The 22,718-nt window shown below is 40.6% G+C and overlaps 1 protein-coding gene across 2 annotated transcripts in view; it reads left to right on the top strand.

The window, feature by feature from the left end:
* Positions 1 to 22,218, top strand: part of pex5la (peroxisomal biogenesis factor 5-like a) — a 90,778-nt gene extending 68,560 nt beyond the window's left edge. For both annotated transcript variants that reach the window (XM_056414630.1, XM_056414631.1), the window contains 7 exons: positions 8,922 to 9,038; positions 10,311 to 10,454; positions 12,138 to 12,208; positions 13,845 to 14,063; positions 15,978 to 16,143; positions 18,476 to 18,633; positions 21,381 to 22,218. In XM_056414630.1, the coding sequence (XP_056270605.1) occupies positions 8,922 to 9,038; positions 10,311 to 10,454; positions 12,138 to 12,208; positions 13,845 to 14,063; positions 15,978 to 16,143; positions 18,476 to 18,633; positions 21,381 to 21,582 (1,077 nt within the window). In that variant the 3' untranslated portion in view covers positions 21,583 to 22,218. The remainder of the gene's footprint in view (positions 1 to 8,921; positions 9,039 to 10,310; positions 10,455 to 12,137; positions 12,209 to 13,844; positions 14,064 to 15,977; positions 16,144 to 18,475; positions 18,634 to 21,380) is intronic.
* Positions 22,219 to 22,718: the final 500 nt, after the last annotated feature.

Below are 22,718 nucleotides of genomic sequence, written 5' to 3'. Positions count from 1 at the left end.
CGGGCGCATCCCGGCCAACAGTTCAATGTTCGGGCTACAAGCGCTCCTTCACGCACACATGGTCCGGGTGGCACCACCGCTCATTCACATAAACAGCGATCCCGCCTCTTCTTACCGCTTCTGTGTAGCTCTCTGTCAGCCCGAACAGTCCTGAAGCCGGCAAGACGCTGTGCAAACGAGCTGTGATCCGGATAGTCCGTGCAGCCACGCCTCAGTGAAGCACAGGAGACTGCTCTCACGGAAGACCCTCTCGGTCATTACCAGCGCCGAGCTCATCCGTCTTATTCGCCAAAGACCTCCCTGTTCCCCGTATGATCGACGGTACCGAGGGTTTGTATCTCGTTTTTAGCCCTCCGCTGACACCCCCTCCTGCAGCCGCGAGCCCCTCTCCCCAGCTCCAGCGGGATCACAGGTCTGTCTCCAGGCAGAAGCGCCTGCACAGCGCGATCAGCTGAGCGCGCGAGTAGACGACGGTCCCAGTCATTGTTATGTTGACAAAAGTGAACAAAAGCGACAAAGTGAACAAAAGAAAAAGTAGTTATGGTCCAGTGTCCGCCGTAACTAAGACAAACGTGAAAGAAAAGAAGAAGAAAAGTGCAAAAAAAGACAATAAAATAAAACGCCACTACTGAAACAAGCAGCGTTGGTTGGCGCTTCCTCCTTGTATTACTCTGAGCCGCTGAAACAATGAGCTGCTAGTTACAGCGCTTCCTCCTTGTATTACTCTGAGCCGATAACAATGTTATACTTTTATGACATAGAGAACCACTGGAACAACTACAGGGTGAATTAGGCTACAGAGAACAGTGTTTCTTCGCTGAGAGGCATGACAAAACGTTCCCACATTGGCAGTAAAGACGAGATGAAGGTAACTGCGTGGCCCCTTGTTTGATTTAACTTAAACAGCTGTGGGACAGGCTGACTTTAATCAGAATCAGTTTTTATTGGCCAAGTAAGTTTGCACAAACAAGGAATTTGACTAGGTAAAGTGTCTCTCAGTGCTTACACAAAATATACATTACAATACAATACAGAACAAACAAAACAAATCTTGCAGAACATGGTTCTGAGGCAGTTCTGCTTAAGTGACAGATTGCAGAGGCACAGACCTGCTGGGAAAATGTGAATGTAACAAATAAGTGAGTAATGTTTTCATCTCCTTCAACAACTTAAGTCTGTGTCAGAAATACACTTCCCAGTGGAGCTGCCAACATGACAATGAGGGTAAAGTGTAAATTAAAATGTGGCTTTATTTCCCCAGAGAGAAAATTAATTTGGTCAGAGATGCATATGGGGGGGATATAGTACAAGAAGGGAACAGTCCACAAAGGTAAAAATAAGACAAAAACTATACCTCATCCTCTTACAATGTTGTTTCACTTGTGAAAGTAAAATGCTTTAGTTTTAAGGTGCTTTTATATCTGATGAGTTTGCACATTTTGATCAGTTTAGGCTATTGAGATTTCACTCATTCGAACTCTGGTGCAGAAAAAACAATTGCCCAATTATCAGGTGACACTGATCCTATGTCGTAAATTCACAGTTAACTGCAAAATGCCCGGGCCACAGTCGCTCGATGTGTTGTTATCACAGACATCCATATTGTGTGTAATCACAGGGTCTGACGAAATGCATTGGTCGCACATTGTCCACTGAAATGTATTGTATTCATCTCTGAGTGACATTATCTCGACTCCAGCTTCCTATTTTTGTCTGACCAAGGACTTGGCCTATGCAGCAGAGCGGTGGATGGCTCATTAACATTAAAAGGCCCGGCTGGCTCTGGAGATGAGGAGAGCTTCTTCTTTTTTTCAGGCTGCTCCATGTCACTGGTAAATAATTAGAGTTTCTGCAGTGTAAGTCCCATGGAAAAGGTAAATAAGTAAACCTTATTCATGTGCTTCATTTCCTCCAAAGGTTGAGTCTCAAGTTAACACAGCTCAAACTGGAGTAAACAGATAAGGTTAGAGTTGACTGGAGAAGTGCTCATACACGAAGACCTAAGATCAAATTATTTGCACGAAACATCTCGCGACAGGATCTGATTTTGGCAGCAAAGCCCTCACTAAAAGCAACACATTAACATAAATGCACACATCCCTAAATATTTAAAAGTTAAACAATGTATTTATGGGGTCTTTCAGTTGTACAAACACTGAGCAAGTGAATCATGAAAAAGTACTTAATTTGCCTGAAATAGCATGATTTGGTTGCCAAAAGATTCAAAGCCAGACCAACATTCCCCTTTTAACTTTTTTATTCATATGCCGAATGGTCAACAGATATTTATAAATCGAGACGTGGTTGTGATCTGTATTTGTGCAACATCAAAATGTAGGAACACGCAGGATAAAGCTTAATGTTGCAAGTTAAGTACTGTTTGCATGGGAACCAATGAATATGTTGCTTACTTGATATGCGTGAACTGTAGCCAAACGGTCCTCTGAATGATGTTTATGACATTCATGTATTCTTTATCAACATGTCTATCCACAATAGCAGTCTTTTTTACGATCAGCAAGATTTTGTTTTCTGAAGCAATTGTTTTGTACCCTTTTCTATTTTACGACCATCCCTTTCTGTATTTTTGCTGACCTACAGTAGACAGAATTATCAAGTTGTGCAAATTACCTTCCTGGCAGCGAACATTAAGTTTCACTGTAAGACACTGATTAAGACACACTAATTGGATTCTAGAGGCAACATATAAATATAGCTTCTCTCAATGCGAGCCGAGGGTATGTGTAACCTTTAACATGATTATCTATGTTTTCAACAATGCATTTATGAAGTAACTAATGAATCCCCCACCCATCCTCCAACCCACATTTCCTTTCCAAACATTGGTGATATATTTGGTGGCAGGAAGCCCTCTGGATTCAATCCATTTCACCTGACACTTCATCAGAGCTTCTGAAATTAGAGTCGCAGTGATGGGCTTTCTCCTGTGATACACAGGATATAGATTACCTCGCTGTGTCGTTGTCTTGTTCCACATAATTAAACTGCCAATGCTAGTGTAAGAAAGCGCCCTTCACAGCATTATTAAGAGACGACTAGATTTCTTGTAAATTAAAAAACACGCAGGCATTTTTTCTCCATTTTAATATTGCGGGCAATTAGATGTCACCCGTGGTGCAATTAGGGGGCGAGCAAGTTACACACCAGATGGGATTTCACAACGCAAAACAACCGATTGTCTATGAGCCGCAAATGAGGAGATGATGGACGGAGGCACAGTGTAAATACAGGTCCATGCAACCATCGAGAAACAATGACAACACAAATGTAGACTGGATTATGTAAACGAGCTTAATAGCTGTCGCATGACAACCATTCACATGAGCGTAAAGCTGAAGACTGCCAGAGGCCAGAAGCAGCGCCTGGCTGTGCAGGGATTTAGCCGCAGGGTCGGCAGTTGGAACAGTTGGTCACATGACATTCACACACATCCATTACAAAAGGAACTGGGACGCAAGGTAACTAGACAAAGCACATTTCCTCATTCCTCCAAGTTGTGTTCTGACAGTAAGTGAATTTGAGCTATTTGTATACTTTATTTAGATATTTCAATTTTATGTTATATTATACTTCCACTTTATTATATCTCAAAGGGAAATATTGTACTTTATGAGTTGCTTTGCAAGTTCCGTAACCCATGAGAAGTTTCTCAATGATGATTTACTGTTGCAGGTTAAACTAACAGTGTATAAAGTAGTTAAACAAATAGACAAACTACATGCTCGCAATGCTGCAAGCACATTAATGTATCGAAGTGTCCTGCCATCTCATGGCCCATCCCTCATGGGATCATAAGACACATTCACAATACATCAATATTTACGGGACAACAGAGAACGGCTCCAAACTGGTCTGGTCATAAATCAAGCTTATTAAAAGGCAACAACAATAGGAATGATGCACCCGTTATTGATACAGTACATTCACTAAATACACTGAATTTGAAGCTCCCTTTGTTTAAACAACCATCTCAGACGATTTGTCATACATATGCAGCAACTCGCTTGTATTCTCCAAATCATTAGACAGAACATAACAAAGTCTACAGTATAAAGGGCAGTACAAAATATGATACTCATTTTCTATTTGTCCCAGATGACACTTTCTTCTTCCAAAGCAGTGACCAGTTTCAATATAATCATCTAGTATACTGGCTCTAATCTGAGCACAAATAGACTTGTTTGCCTTCAATAGATTCCTTTTCATGAATGCTATAATCCAATAATTTAATTCATATCATTAATTCATATTCAGAATGAGAGAGAGCAGAGCCTGTCAAATTCCCTGTCGCATACATTTTACAAATTAAATTGTTGCAACTTGAACTATAAGATCAGATGCATAAAGTCTTACTGAGACATAATTTCATGACATCATGTGTGTTGGAGTTCATTGTTTTTGCCCGCAAGTAAATAAATGAAACATAACAGTTATACCATCAAAACCAAATAAACCCACTTTGAACATATTTCTATCTAAATAAATAAGTACAGTGTAAACGTATTAGACGTCGCTGGAAAAAAACACTATTTAAACATGTCAACCTCTAAATTCGAGTCTCTGCTCGAAATTCTTTGACTTTTCCAGACCTACCGCTGCTGCCATCCATGTAGTTCCTCCACCTCAGGAACTGATGGCACACTTCCAGACAGCATTGACAGCAGCGACTCACCTTTGGGCAATTTGTCTGAGACTCAGCAGCCTGCAATTACCTGCAATCTCACCATCAGGAGCCACACTATGGTCTCAATGTCAATCACAAGACTCTGAAATGTGGAGATGAGAAGACCTCTGACACACACACACACACACACACACACCCTGCAGCACTCCTCTACAGTTTCACTACAAACACACATTTACTGTACACAGTACGGTCATGTATTGATGAGTTTCTGGCTGAAGAGGACTCCATTAGTCACAGGAGGCTGTTCAGCTCCGTTTCTTATTCTTCACCGCTTGCTCTGCCGGTGACAGGAAGACGTTAACGTCATCTGTGGTGACGATGCTGTACGCTAGGGGGAAAGGCATAACTCACGACTAACTGTGTGTGTATTGTTGTTATCGTTGTTTTTACCACAATGGGTAGAAATGGAGGACAGAAAAGAAGTCGTATCTCTTGCGTTTTCTACGTGCTGAGCACTGCGCCAGGCTAAGTTTTTTTTAAAAGCTTTTTAAATGCTACACTGCTTCTCAGCAACCATTCATATGGTAACTCAGGAGGCAATTTGGCACAAGCTGCAGCATTCTGGCTCAACTGGAGGGACCTACGATATTTATTAGAGCAGCCTGATAATAAGGAGTTGCAGTAATCTAGTCTAAAAGTAACAAATGTATGAACCAGTTTTTCTACATCTTTTTGAGACAAGATGTGTCTGATTTTTGAAATATTACGTAGATGAAAAAATGCAGTCCTTGAGATTTGCTTCACGTGGGAGTTAAAGGACAAGTCCTGATCAAAGATAACGCCGAGATTCTTTACAGTGGTGTTGGATGCCAGGGCAATGCCATCTACAGAAACCACATCACCAGATAATTGATCTCTGAGGTGTTCAGGGCCGAGTAAAATAACTTCAGTTTTGTCTGAGTTTAACATCAGGAAGTTGCAGGTCATCCCTGTTTTTATGTCTTTAACCCTTGCTCCTTCGTCAATTTGACGATTCATGATGTTTTTCCTTCTCATTCTCTTCTCGCGTTCAATATATGAATTCATTCAATGTTCCTCCTGTTTGTTACCTTTATATTTACACATATTACCCTTGAGGAGGGTCAACCCCCCCCTAAAAAAAAATCCAGAAAATTATTAATTTTAATATTTTTTTTTTTTTAAGTGTGAGTACTACTTTATGTTTGTTTGTTGACTCCGAACACACCGACATTATATTGAATCGGGTCAAATTGACCCGAAGGCGACAGGAGGGTTAAATATTGAATCGGGTCAAAATGACCCGAAGGCAACACAAGGGTTAGGACATCCTTAAATTTTAGTGAGCTGTTTGGTCTCCTCTGGTTTGATCGATAAATATAATTGAGTATCATCTGCATAACAATGAAAGTTTATGGAGTGTTTCCTGATATTATTGCCCAATAAAATGATGTGTCCAAGCACAGAACCTTGTGGAACTCCGTGACTAACGTTAGTGGTCATCAAGGCTTCATTGTTTACAAATACAAATTGAGATCGATCTGATAAATAGGATTTAAACCAACTTAGTGCGGTGCCTGTAATGCCAATCGACTGCTTCAGTCTCTGTAATAGGATGTCATGGTCAATAGTGTCGAACGCAGCATTAAGGTCTAACAAGACCAGTACAGGGATGAGTCCTTTATCTGATGCAATTAGGAGGTCATTTGTAATTTTCACCAGTGCTGTCTCCGTGCTGTGGTGTTTTCTAAATCCTGACTGAAACTCCTCAAATAAACTGTTATGATGTAGAAAGTCACACAACTGGTGTGTGACTACTTTCTCAAGGATCTTAGAGAGGAAGGGGAGGTTAGAGGTCGGTCTGGAGTTAGCCAACACCTCTGGATCCAGAGTGGGCTTCTTCAGGAGAGGTTTCATTACAGCTACTTTGAAGGAGTGTGGTACATGGCCTGTTAACAGAGACACATTGATATTATCTAATAGAGAGCTGCCAATTAAAGGCAAAGCGTCTTTAAGCAGCCTCGTCGGGATGGGGTCCAAGAGACAGGTAGATGGTTTTAAGTAGAAACTGTTGAAGAGAATTGGTCAAGATGGGAGAAAAGCCATCCAAATATACACCAGGGCATACAACGGTTTCCAAGGCCACTCCACTTGAGAACACATTGACACTGCTTAAGGGCAAGAGATCATCAATCTTGCCTCTAATAGTTAGAATATTTTCATGAAAGAAGTTCATAAAGTCATTACCACTGAGGTCTATAGGAATACACAGCTCCACAGAGCTATGACCCTCTGTCAGCTTGGCTTCAGTGTTAAAGAAAAACCTGGGGTTGTTCTCATTTATCTCTATTACTGATGAGTAATAGGCTGCTCTGGCATTACGGAGGTCCTTCTTACATGTTTTAAGACTATCTCGTCAAACTCAGCGGGATTCTTCCAGATTACTAGAACGCCATATACTTTCAACTAAGCTTTCGTGATGTTTGCTTTAGTTTGCGGGTCTGAGGGTTATACCAGGGAGCAAACTTTGCCTCACCGTCTTCTTCTTCGGAGGGGCTATCGAGTCTAGTATCATTCTCACTGAGCCTGTGGCACTATCAACAAGATGATCAATCTGGAACAGACTAATGTTAGACCAGGAGTCCTCTGTTATATTGAGACGTGATATTGAATCAAATGTAGAAGGGGTCGCTTTTTTTAATTTAGCTACAGCACTGTCAGTTAGACATCTGGTGGAGAAGCTTTTGACTAACAGTGTACACTCCGATAGTATATACTCAAAAGTTATGAGGTAATGGTCTGACAGAAGAGGGATCAGTTTTAAAGCCTGTTTCGCAGTTAAATCCCTTGATGCAGCTTTTTTAACACCTACGTCATTATAATCTTCTTGGTATTTGTATCTACAAACAATTAAACCTTCAGTCCAAGTTTTAACTTGGAAATTAGAGTTTTTCCACAACACTTATCTCCCCTCATCACAATTAACAATCAAACTCTCGAGGGAAATTGTAGGTCTGACTCAGAATTATAATTTCTCAAGGTAATCGGCACTCTGTCTTGCCTTTTGACAGCATCTTTTCCAAACCACTCGTCTGGTCTGATTCCGATTTCAAGCTTCTTTATCTTCATCTAGCTAAGCTGATGAACAAATGAAACGCACACACAATCGTCACTTAAATCCAATCCAACTCTGGGTAAAAGGGAACAATATCTCGTCATCCAAACATCTTGATTTTTGACTTGTAAAACTATTTCTGGTATTCGTTTAATATGTAAATGTGCACAATTAGGTTTTTAGCATTCACTCATCATGATTCTCGTGATTTTTGGACTTGTGTGCAAATTACTTGATGCCTTTATATATTTTTTTATGCAGCTCATTTCAGCCATTTAATATGCATCGGATGGGTGTGTTTATGTCCCATTATGCTAAGTTATCAAATGTGACATGCATTGCAGGCAAACACAATAAAGGTTTTGTATCAAACTTATTAGATATAGATACTTTCAAACCATTCTGATTGTTGCTAATTGAAAACAAAAGAAATGTATGGCCAACAGTGTGAGCTTGTGTCTATAGGTTCCTCCTACAAGTTCAATTTCCTGTTGGATAGAAAATGACAATTTATTCTCGAAGATGGATTGGCATATTCAACTTATAACCTTCACGGATCGCTCCGCTAACTGAAATGCCAACAAATAAGAGTTAAAATGTCAAACTAATAGATAGGTCAAGGCCCCAATCTGACGTTTCTGACCACCTAAATGTGAAGTCTATTCACATGCATGATTACAAAGTGCTCTCTCAGATGTGAAATCCACATTTTGTGCATTTCTTAACTCGTACATATATGAAGATACAAGTCAGTTTTCCAGCTATACTTACATTATTATACATCAATACTTGTTAAGTATACATTCATTTGTGTTCTTAAAAAGACCATTCAATCAATTTGAAAGTGTAAGTATTGGTTCTCATCTTGTTTATTGATTTTGTGTGGTGTGGCCACACATTTGTTTTACAATATTATTGTAAATAGCTCTGACTTGACTTGGAAATATGATGAGTCATCGCAGACGGAGGTCCATACGTTACCAGTGAGCCAGACAGATGTGACATTTCCAACAGTGGGATGACAGTAAATTATAGAAGCTGTTATTCTACTCTGCACTAATCACTCATTCCCTCCCTCATCTATGCATCCATCTTCCTCCCACCTCTCTCTCTCTCTCTCTCTCTCTCTGATGTCTGTAGTCAGATACCGAATTCTGGGATAAGATGCAGGCGGAGTGGGAAGAGCTCGCTCGGCGGAACTGGCTGACTGAAAACGAGCAGGCAGAGATTCCCTCCTCAGTCTCTCCACATGAGAAGGTCACGAACATTACAGCATGTGCAGAATTGTGTCTTCATGACACTGATGACAGGATGTACCGTACTGACAGCCTCTGCAGAGTAAACAATGCATGCCTGTCTTGAGTTCAACTGTAAAATGAGTGGGCCAGCACTTTGTGTAGAAATATACCTGAATAATGCATTCCTTTCCACCCAAATAAAAAAAAGACTAGTTCAACATTGAGAGAAATGCACGTACTCCCTTTCTTGAAGAGAGCTAGATAATGAGATCACTATCATCTATGTCTGTATCATAGAGCTAGAACCAGGAAGGGATTGACCTAGCTGAGCACAACGACTGTTTTATTCACAGTTCAGGTTATGTGTTAGTGAACAGGCTAAATGCTACAACTCCTCAAGTACCAGGAGAAATGTCTGGCTTTTCCCCTTCTGGGAGTGTTACACTGTCTCAGAGGAAGATCAGCAATAGTAATGTTATATTCCGTATGAAAAATACAAGAGGTGAAAGATAGCCCTATTAATGTTTGTCATCGCCCTTACATTGAATTTGTTAACATGACGATTACAAATCCTGAATGACAAACAACAAAAGAATTGTTGCCATTCCTTTATGCTTCCTGTTTCCAGTCTTTATGCTAAGCTAAAATGATCATTTCCAAGCCGTTGGTGTATTATTTGGTTCTGAGTTATAAACATGTGCGTTTTAAAGTTTGCTAGTGAATTCAAGTCCTTAACATGACTCTAACAAATCAGAAGTTATTATTACTTTAAATGTATTTCATGATTAGATGTATTTAAAGTACTATTTCATCCCCAAATTAATATATAGAGAGAATTTTGGAATATGAATTATTAAATGGGATATTATAGCCTATATTCTCTGCACATAGGACAGCAGAGCATATGGCTGAGCAGTATACGTGACCAGTTGACCTTCTTATATCGTGAAATCATACGAGATCAGACCTCTCTGCTTTCTGATTGATCCCAGTGTAGAACTAGTTCTTTAAAAAAAAAAGCTCTTTCAAAGTCATCACGCTCAGAAGCGGTCAACAACACACCAGGGTAATCAAAGTTGTAAAATGCAAAGTGTAACATTTAAAGAGAACAGAGAAATCCCGGGGAGCTCAGCCCAGGTTTGATGTGAGGCAGTAAAGATCAATTGCTGCTGCTGGAGCTTTTTGCTTCAACACACAACTGCACAGGACAGTCGCCCTGCTTTGCATCTGAATGTGGAAGAGAGAGAAACTGACATTGCCACTGTCCCTATTTATTTATTTTTGCTGACAGGGCTACTACTTCCACACAGATAATCCTTATAAAGACTTGCCTAACGTATTTGAAGAGGGACAAAAGAAGTCACGAGAGGGAGACTTGCAAAATGCTGTGCTTTTGCTGGAAGGAGCTGTCTTGCAGGACCCTCAAGATTCAGAGGTGAATTCATTTTTGCACACACCTATTTTTTCCTTATGTAACCGGTCAAGTTAATCGTGGAAATATTCATATTTACAGCTAGTGGATGGAGGTAAATTCACAGCACAGATGGTCAATCAAATTGTAGTCCTGCACTGGTCAACCTAACCGGAGCCTTTGGGTTTACCACGCAAACGTATGGCTAAATATAACCCCAATAACTTCCCCTCATATTGAGAGAATCTAGAGAGAAACAACGCCTTATTGACCACACAGGCTGTGTGAAGCAGATTTAGTCGGCAGCACCCACAGGCTAGACACTGGCTGTGTGTAGAGGGCAGTCTTCCTCTTGTTAAAAGAGTTCTTCACTGTAGCAAAAATATTCACATTGTTCATACTGTTGATGAGAATTCCCATTTGCCCAGTGAGCTGAATAATGGCTCAATCTGTAGGTTTTTCTCCTTTTTGTATTCTCCTGGTTTCTAAAGAAGTGACCTCTTTGCAGGCTGAAAGAGCAAAGCCTTCAGACAAAGTACTTTTGGAATCCCCTGGAAAATAGAAATGTGACAGTTATTCCGGGGAGAGGATTATCCCACGGTGTATGGAACTAATACGATTCCAAAATTCCTCCTAGGGCTCTTAGTGGCTTATTGCCCCACTGTGAAGACCTCTGAATCATTCAGAAAAAAATGTTGACCGTCATTTTGAGTGCAACAAAAATGCATCTACAAAGATTAGCCTCAGAACAGGTAATTAAGTGTCCCCTTACAGGCACAAATACAGAGGATGTAAGGGTTATTTATAACAGTGTGTGCCCTCTTGTGCTGATCAAGGGTACTTTCCATTTCAATGTCTCTGCGGAGGAACAACACTGGCAAAAAGAGTGCCCCTCACATGCTCACATTTAACCTTTACTGAGCAAAAACTCAACTCAAGGCTGGTTTCGAGGATAATAATTATTTAATAACTTACCCAGTGTGAGAATTTGCTACTTCTCTCTTTATTTAAATAATTGTAATTACATTTTTTCCATTACTGAGTGTCAGAAATGAGTCCATTACAGCCTACAATGCTGGATCGGATATCGGTGAGATATTTATGCCCCGATTCGATAGGAATTAATCATATGATTTGTCAGCATATTTATGCTTCACAGGAACAACAACACATGTAACTTGCTACCTGATCTTTATATCCTGCATAATCGGTACTGCACATGTGCAAACTAGTGCGACACGACTGTGGTTAAACACACCTTTTTTTTCTGAAATTGCTATATTGTGAGGAACAAATCTGCAATGCAATTGGCAGGAGAGTTAGATATCGTTAGCTGTAAGCAGCTGCTGGGCAGCACAGTCCTACTTGGTTAAATAGCGTGGTTAGCGTTACCGATACATTGAGTACAGTAAATCATAACTTCATGATAATCTCTTACCTTGTTATCCTTTGTTTTGATAATAAGTGGCTTTCTACCCTAACTTTTTTTTTGTACGCACAATTTTTTCATCTTAAATGCATGCACCATTGTTTGCCATTTGTTGGAGTTCTGAATGTTTAAATGCACTCCTGTGAAACACTGGCATCATTCGCTCTGTGCTGGATCTCACTGCATGGCAGGCGATGCTGCCGAGAGAGAATTCCAGCTCTGGAGTCCAGGTTTCCATCCTGCTGTTTACTTTTTTCCTGTATTTTGTTTCCCCGCAGGCATGGCAAGTTTTGGGGACAACGCAGGCGGAAAATGAGAACGAGCAGGCAGCAATCGTCTCCCTCCAGAGGTAAGGAGAAACAACTGCAACAAATTCCCATTTAGAATAAAGCTTCTATCAGCTGTTATTGCTCGGAGACACAGTATGTTTGTGTAAATATTACAAGATAAAGCTCTTCCTATTAAATTTGCTTGAGAGGTTTCGAGAAACTTTTTCGCAGCAAGAGAACAAAAAATCTCGTATTTATTGTCCCGAAGGAGAATGTCATCACCATTTTACTTAAATTTACTTTTTTTACTTTACCAACCGGGTATTGGAAGGAAACATTCTGAGACTTTTATTCCAAAAATAGAACCACTCCACATGGATGGTGATTGCACACAGCCAGGGTCTGCTCAATGGGAAGTGGCCCACTTTCATTCATAACACTGCTAAAGCCAAAAATTGCACCTATCTGAGAGTGTGAACACTGGCCAGTCAAACCTGAACACTGAGGAAACAGCCAATTAGTTGATCGTCCATTCTTTGAAATGTAATTGCTGTTCTACATAGAATGGGATTCCAAAAGATGTAAATAAGTATTTGTTTAATTCCTGCAAGAATCTCGAGATTTGTGCATATTCAGAAATGGTTGTCAGATCTTAGACAGTTTGCATGGTGTACAGTTTTGTTATATTTATTACCTGGGGGTGCGCGAGCTGCCTCTAGGGGGTGCGCGAGAGGAAACATGTAATGGTGGTCTAATGGTGTAATAATTAATATTAAACATTCTCAGGGCTCTCAAGTGTCATTTCGGTCTTAAAAATAAAAATAAATAATAAATATACACTTTTATTAATCCCCAAGGGGAAATTAGTTCTCTGCATTTAACCCATCCTTAGTTATTAAGGAGCAGTGGGCTGCGGTGAAGCGCCCGGGAAGCAACTGGGGGTTCAGTGCCTTGCTCAAGGACACTTCGACTTGAAACTAATGGGGAGAGCGGGGATCGAACCCACAACCTTGCGGTTGCAGGATGGCCCTCTTACCCCACTGAGCTACAGCCGCCCCAACTCACACACTCCCGCCACACATCGTATTTCTTACGCTGAAAAAAACTCGGTTATTTAATGTTTGAATACGTCGATCGTGGTCGCCGCAGAGCTCCGACGCCGGTCTGCGCGCATCGGGACGGAGCAAAGAAAAAGTCCCCCCCCCCCCCCCCGTCAACAACTCTTGCATTCTGTTGCGTTTTTTTTTTAAAGTGTTGGGGATTGGGGGTGCGTGAACCCGGTCGGGATGTAGAAGGGGGTGCGTGGTCTAAAAAGTTTGGGAACCCCTGCTCTAACACAAACTGACTGTTTCTTCTTCTATCCATTTCAATTACAAAAGCAAGCGTAGATCTTAGTGGCAGTTGTCCGAATTACATAACCGGTGATATAAGCCCCCGCTACAAACGCACATCCCTCGACATGGTACAATCACAAGGGCATTTTCTACTAAATGCAAACCTAATGCAAATCCTCTCATCCTGCTGCTGAGGGCAGCATGCACACCTTGTCCTCTGCAGGAGAGCAGAGCAGGAGGTACAGCTCATCCATCCAGAAATCATTAGCCATCGCCTGATGTTCCCTTGCTTTGGCCCGTCCTAATTAATTCCTGTCAAATCTAGATTTTCCTTTGAAGGGCACAATTTAAAACCATCTCTTCTTGCCCTTTCTCCATCCAGGTGTTTGGAACTCCACCCAAACAACCTCCCAGCCCTCATGGCTCTGGCAGTGAGCCTGACCAACACCGGTATGCGAAATGATGCCTGCGAGGCCCTGCTCCGCTGGCTGCGACACAATCCAAAGTACAAGCACCTAATGAAGGGCAAGGCCATCCTGATGGGATCCCCGAACTCTCAACGCAGGATATCTACGGTTCCCAACGTGGGAAGATACGAAAGGTGTACTAAGACTGAATAGGCTTTCTTTTTTTTTTACTTCTTTATGTTGCACACTTTTTGTAAAAAAGTTCAATGTCCAAACAAAAACACTGATATTAAAATACAAAGCCTGAATGTCAACCTTACCTACCAGAGTCACTGAGTACTGATGCTTAACGCTTAATCTTATTTTCTTTGTCATCACAATATAAACATCACAGAATTCTGTCTAAAACATGATGAACGAGAAAAATCCTTTATTTTAGGGATGTTAAAAACCCGGTATTAAACGGGCCCCTTGGCTAAAGACCGTAGAATATATTCCTACTATCAGCCTCCGTGGAGGAGCTCTACACACACACACACAAACACACGTAGGGAAGTCAGTAAATAGCAAATCAGAGAGGTCACAGTGGAGACATTGAAGGAAACCAGGTAAAGTGCAGATTTCTCTGCCAACATTGTGTATGTTCAATAAAGCCAATTATTCATTAATATAACTGTTTAAATAACTTGTAAACAAGTCACATGTTAATCTGCTCCGTCTGCTGGTTTACACAAGCAGTGCGCTGACTCGGTGATAATGAAATGTTACCAACAAGTTATTTTGTGGAGTTGCCTCTTTGAATTACTTCAGAGCGTTGATAAATATTTGACTGAGCCTCATTTGATGTCAACTGATGCTCCCATCAATGTTACAGATATCTCTCAACACATCATTTAGATTTTTAGCAACATTTTATTATTGATATGGTGCAAATGGCCAATGATCACCCTTTGGCTGAGTGGAGACTTTGTACTGCAGAGAGCACACAAACCGGTCATTTGAAGTTTCAAAATCAAAACAAGGAATGGAGCAAGAGCATCAAAGAAAGTCTGACACGCATCATCATGCTTTTGGAGAGTGTTCAGCCATTTGAACCAAAGGTGTACTATAAAACGTGAGTCTCTGACGTGTGTTCCAGTGGTTTTGTCCAGGGTTTTGTATTGTTAAGGGAAGAACGGAAAGGAGGGAAGTGATGATGCGCTCCTGCTGACACAGAGTAATACAAAAGTATTGACGCAGCGCAAGCTTAAACTAACGTCTGTGTTGTCTATCTGTTTAGCTTAGTTTGCCATGTATTTTTCATTTGTCAAATTTGTGTAAACTTGTCTTCTGGCTGAGCAAAAGCAGCCTCGCCACCTTCTACCAGAGGTACCTGCAGGCAGTGAATCTCCTGAGCAGAGGGAGGAGGACAGAGGACCGGATGAAGGACTGATACAGACGGATGTCTATGTTCTTCTCTCTCGACTTCCCTCAGGATGAAGATTCATTTCTTTGACATTTTAGATTTGTTTCCAGTGAGATATTAAGGATTTTAAATTGAGACGTTGCTGTTGTACACAATGCAGTTCCTGCTCAATTAAAAAAAGGTTAAATTCTAATCCGAATTTAAAGACAAATGTACATATATACGAGTACATACATAAATGGTGAGTGGACATAATGCGTCTAAAAATGGGTGGAAAACACCAGCTGAGCCACTTTCATCCTTTTTATCTAAGGTGCTGACTCAAATAAGCAAGTCAAAACAAAGATGAATGGATTTTTTAGCACCGTAATCTTTCACTGTGGCTTTGTTGCTCGATTTGTCTGAGTCAGTTTGGCCAACCTTTCAACCAGAAGTTGTGACGTCCTTGGAAGTAAATAGTCAGTGGGACAGAGCATGAAGCTCAGAGTAGAAAATGTATCTGCCAGCTGAGATCGTTTGTTCCTGCAGCATTCTAAAAGTTGCCCAATCCATAGCTCTGTGTGTGTGTGTGTGTGTGTGTGTGTGTGTGTGTGTGTGTGTGTGTGTGTGTGTGTGTGTGTGTGTGTGTGTGTGTGTGTGTGTGTGTGTGTGTGTGTGTGTGTGTGTGTGTGTGTGTGTGTGTGTGTGTGTGTGTTGTCCACAGTGCCCTGTTGCCCGAGGTGAAGGAGCTCTTCCTGGAAGCGGTTCAGCACAACTCTGACAGCATCGACCCAGATTTGCAGACCGGCCTCGGAGTGCTCTACAACCTCAGCAGCGAGTTTAACAAAGCCGTGGAGGCCTTTAATACGGCCCTGTCAGTGCGGCCCGAGGTAGGACACACACACACACACACACACACACAAATAAATCCAGAAAACATGCAGATTAGAAGGAATGCAGCTGTAGTTGCACAAACACTTGTCAGAGGCATGCAAAATGCAAGAGATGCAACTGTGCAAAATGCAAACGACCTCATTTGTAAATGTAACAAGCTAAAAGTTGAAAACTGCATCTTAAATTAATTACATGAATGTATAATTTGTTCCCTTTTTTACCATAATTTATGAAACAATCATTAAGTATACTGACATTTTTGGAAATACAGTATTTGTGTTGTATTACAATGAATAAAACAACAATTTAAATATACGGGGAGATTCTCGTATACTGTGTATTGTGCATTACAGAACAATATATTTTTTTCATGAAGGATATGTTTGAACACAAAAGAGAGAGTGCCATACAGTATGATATTGGCACAGATGTTGTAAATCGCCATATTCTTAGGGTCAGTTCACCTCAAAAGATACAGTACTTTACAATTAGACCCAGTGGTGTCCATGCAATTATTTTTATTTATCTTCTGAGAATTTGACATTTTTGCTGCTATTCATTACATACTGGTATCTCACTGGCAGAGATGTCAAAACCGGCCTCACTAGCTCTCTGTCTGCTGTGGTTGGTGAACACATGGATGCCCTGGTTTCCTTCCAGAGACAACATGTCTGATAGCTGGTTGACTCCAGCTGGCACTCAGTTGTGCCAATGATGTAAATTATTTACCTTTCATGAAACACTATTTATGGATGATCAGGGGATCATTCAAATATTCACAGCGGATACATTTTACAAAACTGGAAATCAGAGGATGCTGGTTGGTTTTCCCGTCCGAGCAGGTGCCTGTTGATAGGTTGTCATAGGTGTGTGATCCAACAATGTTCCTGTACAAGATGTTATTTCAGTAATTACAGAAATAAGATTTATTCTATAGTATTGTAATAATGATGGTAATAAAAACAGAAACTATGACGACTGTTATGCAACAGGACTTTTCTCTAAAATATACAAGGAAGGACTGCCATACAATATTGTGGCATATATTACACCTCCATATATAAAATATACTTTACTTATTGCATGCAGGCTTAAATGTATTACCTGAGATTTTATGACTGGTGTATTTATATTTTTTTACCTTGTAGTAAAAGCGCAAATATATATTCAATATTAATTAGAATTGCAATAGCAATATACATAGGATGTTTTGGACCTTAATCTGACTGAGAAATATTCAGTCCCAAAGATTTAGACACACAAAAAAGCTACACACAACACTGAGGCGCACACCATGATCTGTCACACACCATATGTTGTCGTGCAAACACATACAGCACGAAGCCCTCAAGCTTGTACACATCCTCGAAGAGATGGAGCCACAAATATCAAGGGAGAGCTCATGCAAACAGATGCAATGAAGCACATCAAACTGTCCCAGCAATATGTGAAGAAAGTAGCTGCCAAATATGGCCTTGTAAACTCTGGACTGGCACACATTTGCTCTCAGAGTTGAACAAGATCTAGTGCACACACACACACATATCGGCAAAAAAACTAAAACTAGACTTTGACGCATATTTCATACACAACAAACCACATTTTCCCCCCAATCTTTGCATCTCCATCATGTCTCGGTCCTCCCAGCACTGTCCCAAGGCCGGCTAGAATATTACTCACTGTTAAATCCAACCGCCCACATTTGAATTGGTAATATCTGCTCCCCCGCTGGTAAAAAAAAGATGCTCTGAACACAAAGGGAGATAATTATATCTGACTGCTAGGCTTAGCCAAAGATGAAGGACCTCTACACTGTAGTAGACCATGACCTCTGTATATGACTGTCTACCTGCAGGTGGGAAACAACAGCAAGGACGCCGTGTGACATAACTCAACTCTCCTTAAAACATCCTAATTAGGTTACTTCTTAGCAGGGAGCTGCATAATGCTCCAAATATTTCCTTGTTATTTGTGCATAAAGAATTAACAACATAATTTCAGACGCACATGAATGCATGTGTTTGCAGATATAAGGCTGAATGTTGTCTGGCATTAGCAGAAGACAGCTGACAGGTCTTTCAGGGATGGAAAGCATTTAAGACTTTAAGATAACTTAAAGGGACGTTGCTGATTAGTTTTTGAGGCAGACGGAAAGGAATTTGCCAGTAAGTACCTATTAAATAGATGCAGGAATATTTGTGGGATAACAACATTACCAACCATGACAGGGTCTTAATAACACGTCACTGTGAACTTTACTAAGATGTTGTCTTCACCATTTGTCATTGCTCACCACCCAACCAACGCCACCACTCGCCCTCCATCCAGGACTACTTGTTGTGGAACCGCCTGGGGGCCACACTGGCGAACGGGGACCGGAGTATAGAAGCAGTGGAGGCTTATACGAGAGCCCTAGAGCTGCAACCGGGGTTCATTAGGTCCCGCTACAACTTGGGCATCAGCTGTATTAACCTGGGGGCACACAGGTGAGTGACCTGGGACTACAACACTTAGTTATTACACTTGTTTAAAGAAGTGGGGTTGAGTTAATTAGAGTAGCATGAAGAAAAGTCAGAATGGTACTTTCAGCCATTGATAAGAATAAACAATCTACTGAAGTGAGATGAACAGATCTAAACTCAGCAAATCAAGGCTGTGATTATTGATTATTCTGCCTTTTCTGTTACAATAAGTGATCAATCTGTCAGAAAATAGGGAAAATTGCACAGTTTACCGTCAGTATTCAGATGTCTTGTTTGATTCCACCAATGGTTCAAACCTTAAATATATTTAGTTAGCTTCAAATCTGCACATTAAGAGGCTGCAACCAGAGAATTGTTGGCTATGACTGGAGAAATGACCGAAACAATTAACTAATTATAAATATTATAGCTTATCAACTAATCGTTGCAGCTCGGAGGAAATATCTTGAATTACTACATTGTGATGAGGAGATAAGATGATCAGCAGCACATATATGTATATAGAACTAATGTTGACTGTATCTTTTGTAACAGCAATTGCTTTTGAGTGATATTTCTCGAATGCTTTGTCAATTTCTTTTTTTTATGTGATAAAAATGTTCATTTTGTATTGTGACAAAGGCCTGTTGGACTTTTCATAAAGTTAGTATTACAGACAGGTTGAGTGAGCTGGCAAACATCTCGAGGGAAATACAATTCAGCCCCCCACATTCATTATACCCAAACATGAGAATTCATATTTCACAACTAGCTCGTTACATTAATCAAGAACATTATAAACTCATTATGAACCTGCAAGACAACGTCCAAATGAAAACAAACGTCAAAAAACAAATAATACTACGTAGCTTGTTGCAGAAAAGCATCAGTTAACATCAGTGTCAGGGGGGAGGGGGTGTAATTAATCCTCATTGAGTTGTTACCCTGGAAACAAGAACAAGACAAGGGACAATAAGGTATCTCTTGAGGAGAAGTTGGGGCTAATAGACGTAATGTTAAGTGCTGGAGTGTTGCGACATGATTATTCCTTCATAATTGCCCTGAAGCGACATGGCGGGAGCTCGCCAGTTAACAAGGTTATATGGCAGAAATGACGGGAGCATTTCATAATGTTAGCAAACTCATCAAAGGATCTATAAACAACAGCAGTGTGAAGTGGGGCGGGGGCGACTCATGGCGCTGAGCGGGTCGTCCACATTTGGCGGTTCGATCTCCGGCTCCTTCTGTCAACGTGTATCTAATTATTAATGTTTGCTCCCTAATTTACTGTTTTAGTGTTCGTGACAATTTCCTTTTGAAAAATGGAAATAGAGTGTGTTGTAGGGTCTTGAGATAAAGTTACAGATGTTGCTGCTTATACAATATCCAAATATGACAAATCATAACAAGGACTCGCTGTTTGAAGAGTTAGTTCACCAAAATTATAGAAAAGAAAGTGTTTTCCTTGCTTACCTCCAGTAGCTTTCAGTCGCCCATTTTAGATTAGATTATATTTAAATGAGATATTACTTTATTCATCCCCAGGCGAAATGTATTGAAGCAGCAGCAAACATGTTTACAAATATACAATAAAATAAAATAGCAGGGTATATTAAATGTAAGTATTTAAATAACAAAGGAAATGAAAAAATAAAATAAAAATGAATAATACAGTGCATCTAAAGTATAAAGTGCAAGGTTTTTGTGATTTATTATAAAAGTCTTATAGCAGTGGGCAGGAATGTTCCTCTGTTTCTGTCCTTGTCACAGCGGAGCTGAATCAGGTTATCCAATATGGACAATAATTTCTTCAATCTGTCTCTGAGTCTTTATATCAACAAAATAAAGTGAATCAAATTTGGTTCATAGTGCTAAAAACATTGACAATTTACACATAAGAAATGTTTATTTCCATGAAACAATGTTTATCAATCTGGGCAGATTACACACATGCCATGAGATCACCAGCATGCATTTAAAGGTTCTGCGCACACGCACACACACACATACACACACACACACACACACACACACACCACAGGTTGTTAATATTATGGCTGATTAGACCTCTGCTCAAAGCACAATAATAAAGGTATAATTTGTCCGATACTGGTAATCCAGACAAGTCAGAGAGGTCAAACGAACACAGTTCGTACACACCCACGTGGTCCTGCCCAGTCACATCACAGAGCCACAGCAAAGTTCATCTCTACGTCTCTATGTAGCTTTATAGGCATTGCTAGACTCTTGTTGACATAGGGACGTGGACGCGTGGTGAAGTGTCATGCTTACACGCTATAGCCAGAAGCATGATGCAAGTGTCAGTGCCAATAGCTTGCTGTGCTTGCCGGCTTACAAACTGTGACTTAGAATGCCAAGTTAGCTCAACTTTACATAGTGTACGCCAATAAACATTGAATAGGAGCGTAATGGACATTAACCTTTCAAAACAAGTTAGCAGGATGGTCAGAGCGGTGGCTATTTATGCTAATTCCTTTATGGACACACCTTGTCATGGCAGCACAAAAAAAGAGGTCCAATCAGTTTAAATAAGAGAAGTAACTATTGTATACTATGGTACAAAATATGTCGTTTGTTTGTTTGCATGATCCACTCTGCTGCTGTAATCCTGCAATTGTCCCCCTTGTGGGATTAATAAAGTATTATTTCATCTTATTTTATTTTATCTTCTGCAGGATCATCCATTGCTAAATTAACTCAACGCAGCGTACCCGAAACCAAGCATATTCCTATTATTGTTGTTTCCCCAGAGAGGCAGCCAGGAACTTCTTGACTGCCTTAAGCCTTCAGAGGAAGAGCCGGAGTCGCCAGCAGTCCCACCAGGTGATGTCTGGAAACATCTGGGCTGCGCTGAGGATAGCTTTATCCATGATGGACCAGCCCGAACTCTTCCAGGCTGCAAATATTGGTGACCTGGATCTTCTCATGCGAGCCTTCAACCTAGACGTTTGAGGAATGGGAGATAGTGACAATAGCATCTCAACTCTTACTTACCCTTCAATTTCTACCCAACAGCCAATAGCCCAAAGTGCACACATCAGAATGGATTGGATCTGATGTTAGAGACAATAGTGTGGTTTTTATGCACGTCGAAATTATCTACAGTGGTCAAAGTTGTCGTATTTCTTTCGTCCAAGTACTTGGAGCAGTTCTGAATACAGTTTCCAGTTAAGTGCTTGAAGTAACTGCTTTGTGATGGATTTGCACTGCAATTTGTGATTTCCCTGAAGAGCACAAGGACGGACAAAGATTGTACAAGCAACGCCTTAGAGAACACATCAATTAAAAAGGGACTCATCCAGTGGAACAGAGCTGAGCCAGAGCAGACGGGATGAGAATCTCACACAGGAACACTCACATGCTGTTTGCAGGGAACATATGAGGTTTTGAGACAGAAATGAAAAGGTGTGTTATCCAATTACTTTCAAAGACTCAAGACTGTCTCGCCCCCTGAAGGATGGATTTAGTGAGCAAACGATAAGGACTGCACCATATGACCTGGAGTTCCCCATTCTGTTCCTGGCTTGTTTTCATCCTCTTGCAATGGAGAATAACGATACTGCATGAATAAGCATTTTCATAGATGGATTCTTGTTTAAAATTAACACACTTATCAACAAACAACAACAACAACAAACAGATCTTCCTCAACCCATGTGGAATGTGCAAGCTTGGTTGTTGCCTTACTCAATGCATGACAACAACAATATTTCTATTGATACAATTTGTATGGAAACATGAACACACGAAGCATTTTCACACTGGTTTTGATTTCTTTAAATAAGCACCAACTTGAAAGCTTTTTTTTTTTTAGAGGGGGGGGGGTGATCCTAACTTCTCTTTGTCCCCTTTATGCTGACTAGTTGGAGAAATACACACAAAAACTCGGCAACATTGATTTGCAAATCCTTCATTAGTGTGGAAACTATCAACAACAAAACAAAAGTTATTACTGGTCTAAAAATGTCTCTCTCCTCCTCTAGCATGACCCTCGCATTTGATTATACTCACATTTTCTTACCGGTATTAATTTCAATACAGTACACCAACATGAGGTAGTACACGTGGAGCTGCAAGCCAAGATCTAG

The sequence above is a fragment of the Pseudoliparis swirei genome, chromosome 5, assembly GCF_029220125.1.
Source record: "Pseudoliparis swirei isolate HS2019 ecotype Mariana Trench chromosome 5, NWPU_hadal_v1, whole genome shotgun sequence".
Lineage (NCBI taxonomy): Eukaryota > Metazoa > Chordata > Actinopteri > Perciformes > Liparidae > Pseudoliparis > Pseudoliparis swirei.
This window is presented reverse-complemented; position numbering and strand designations above follow the sequence as displayed.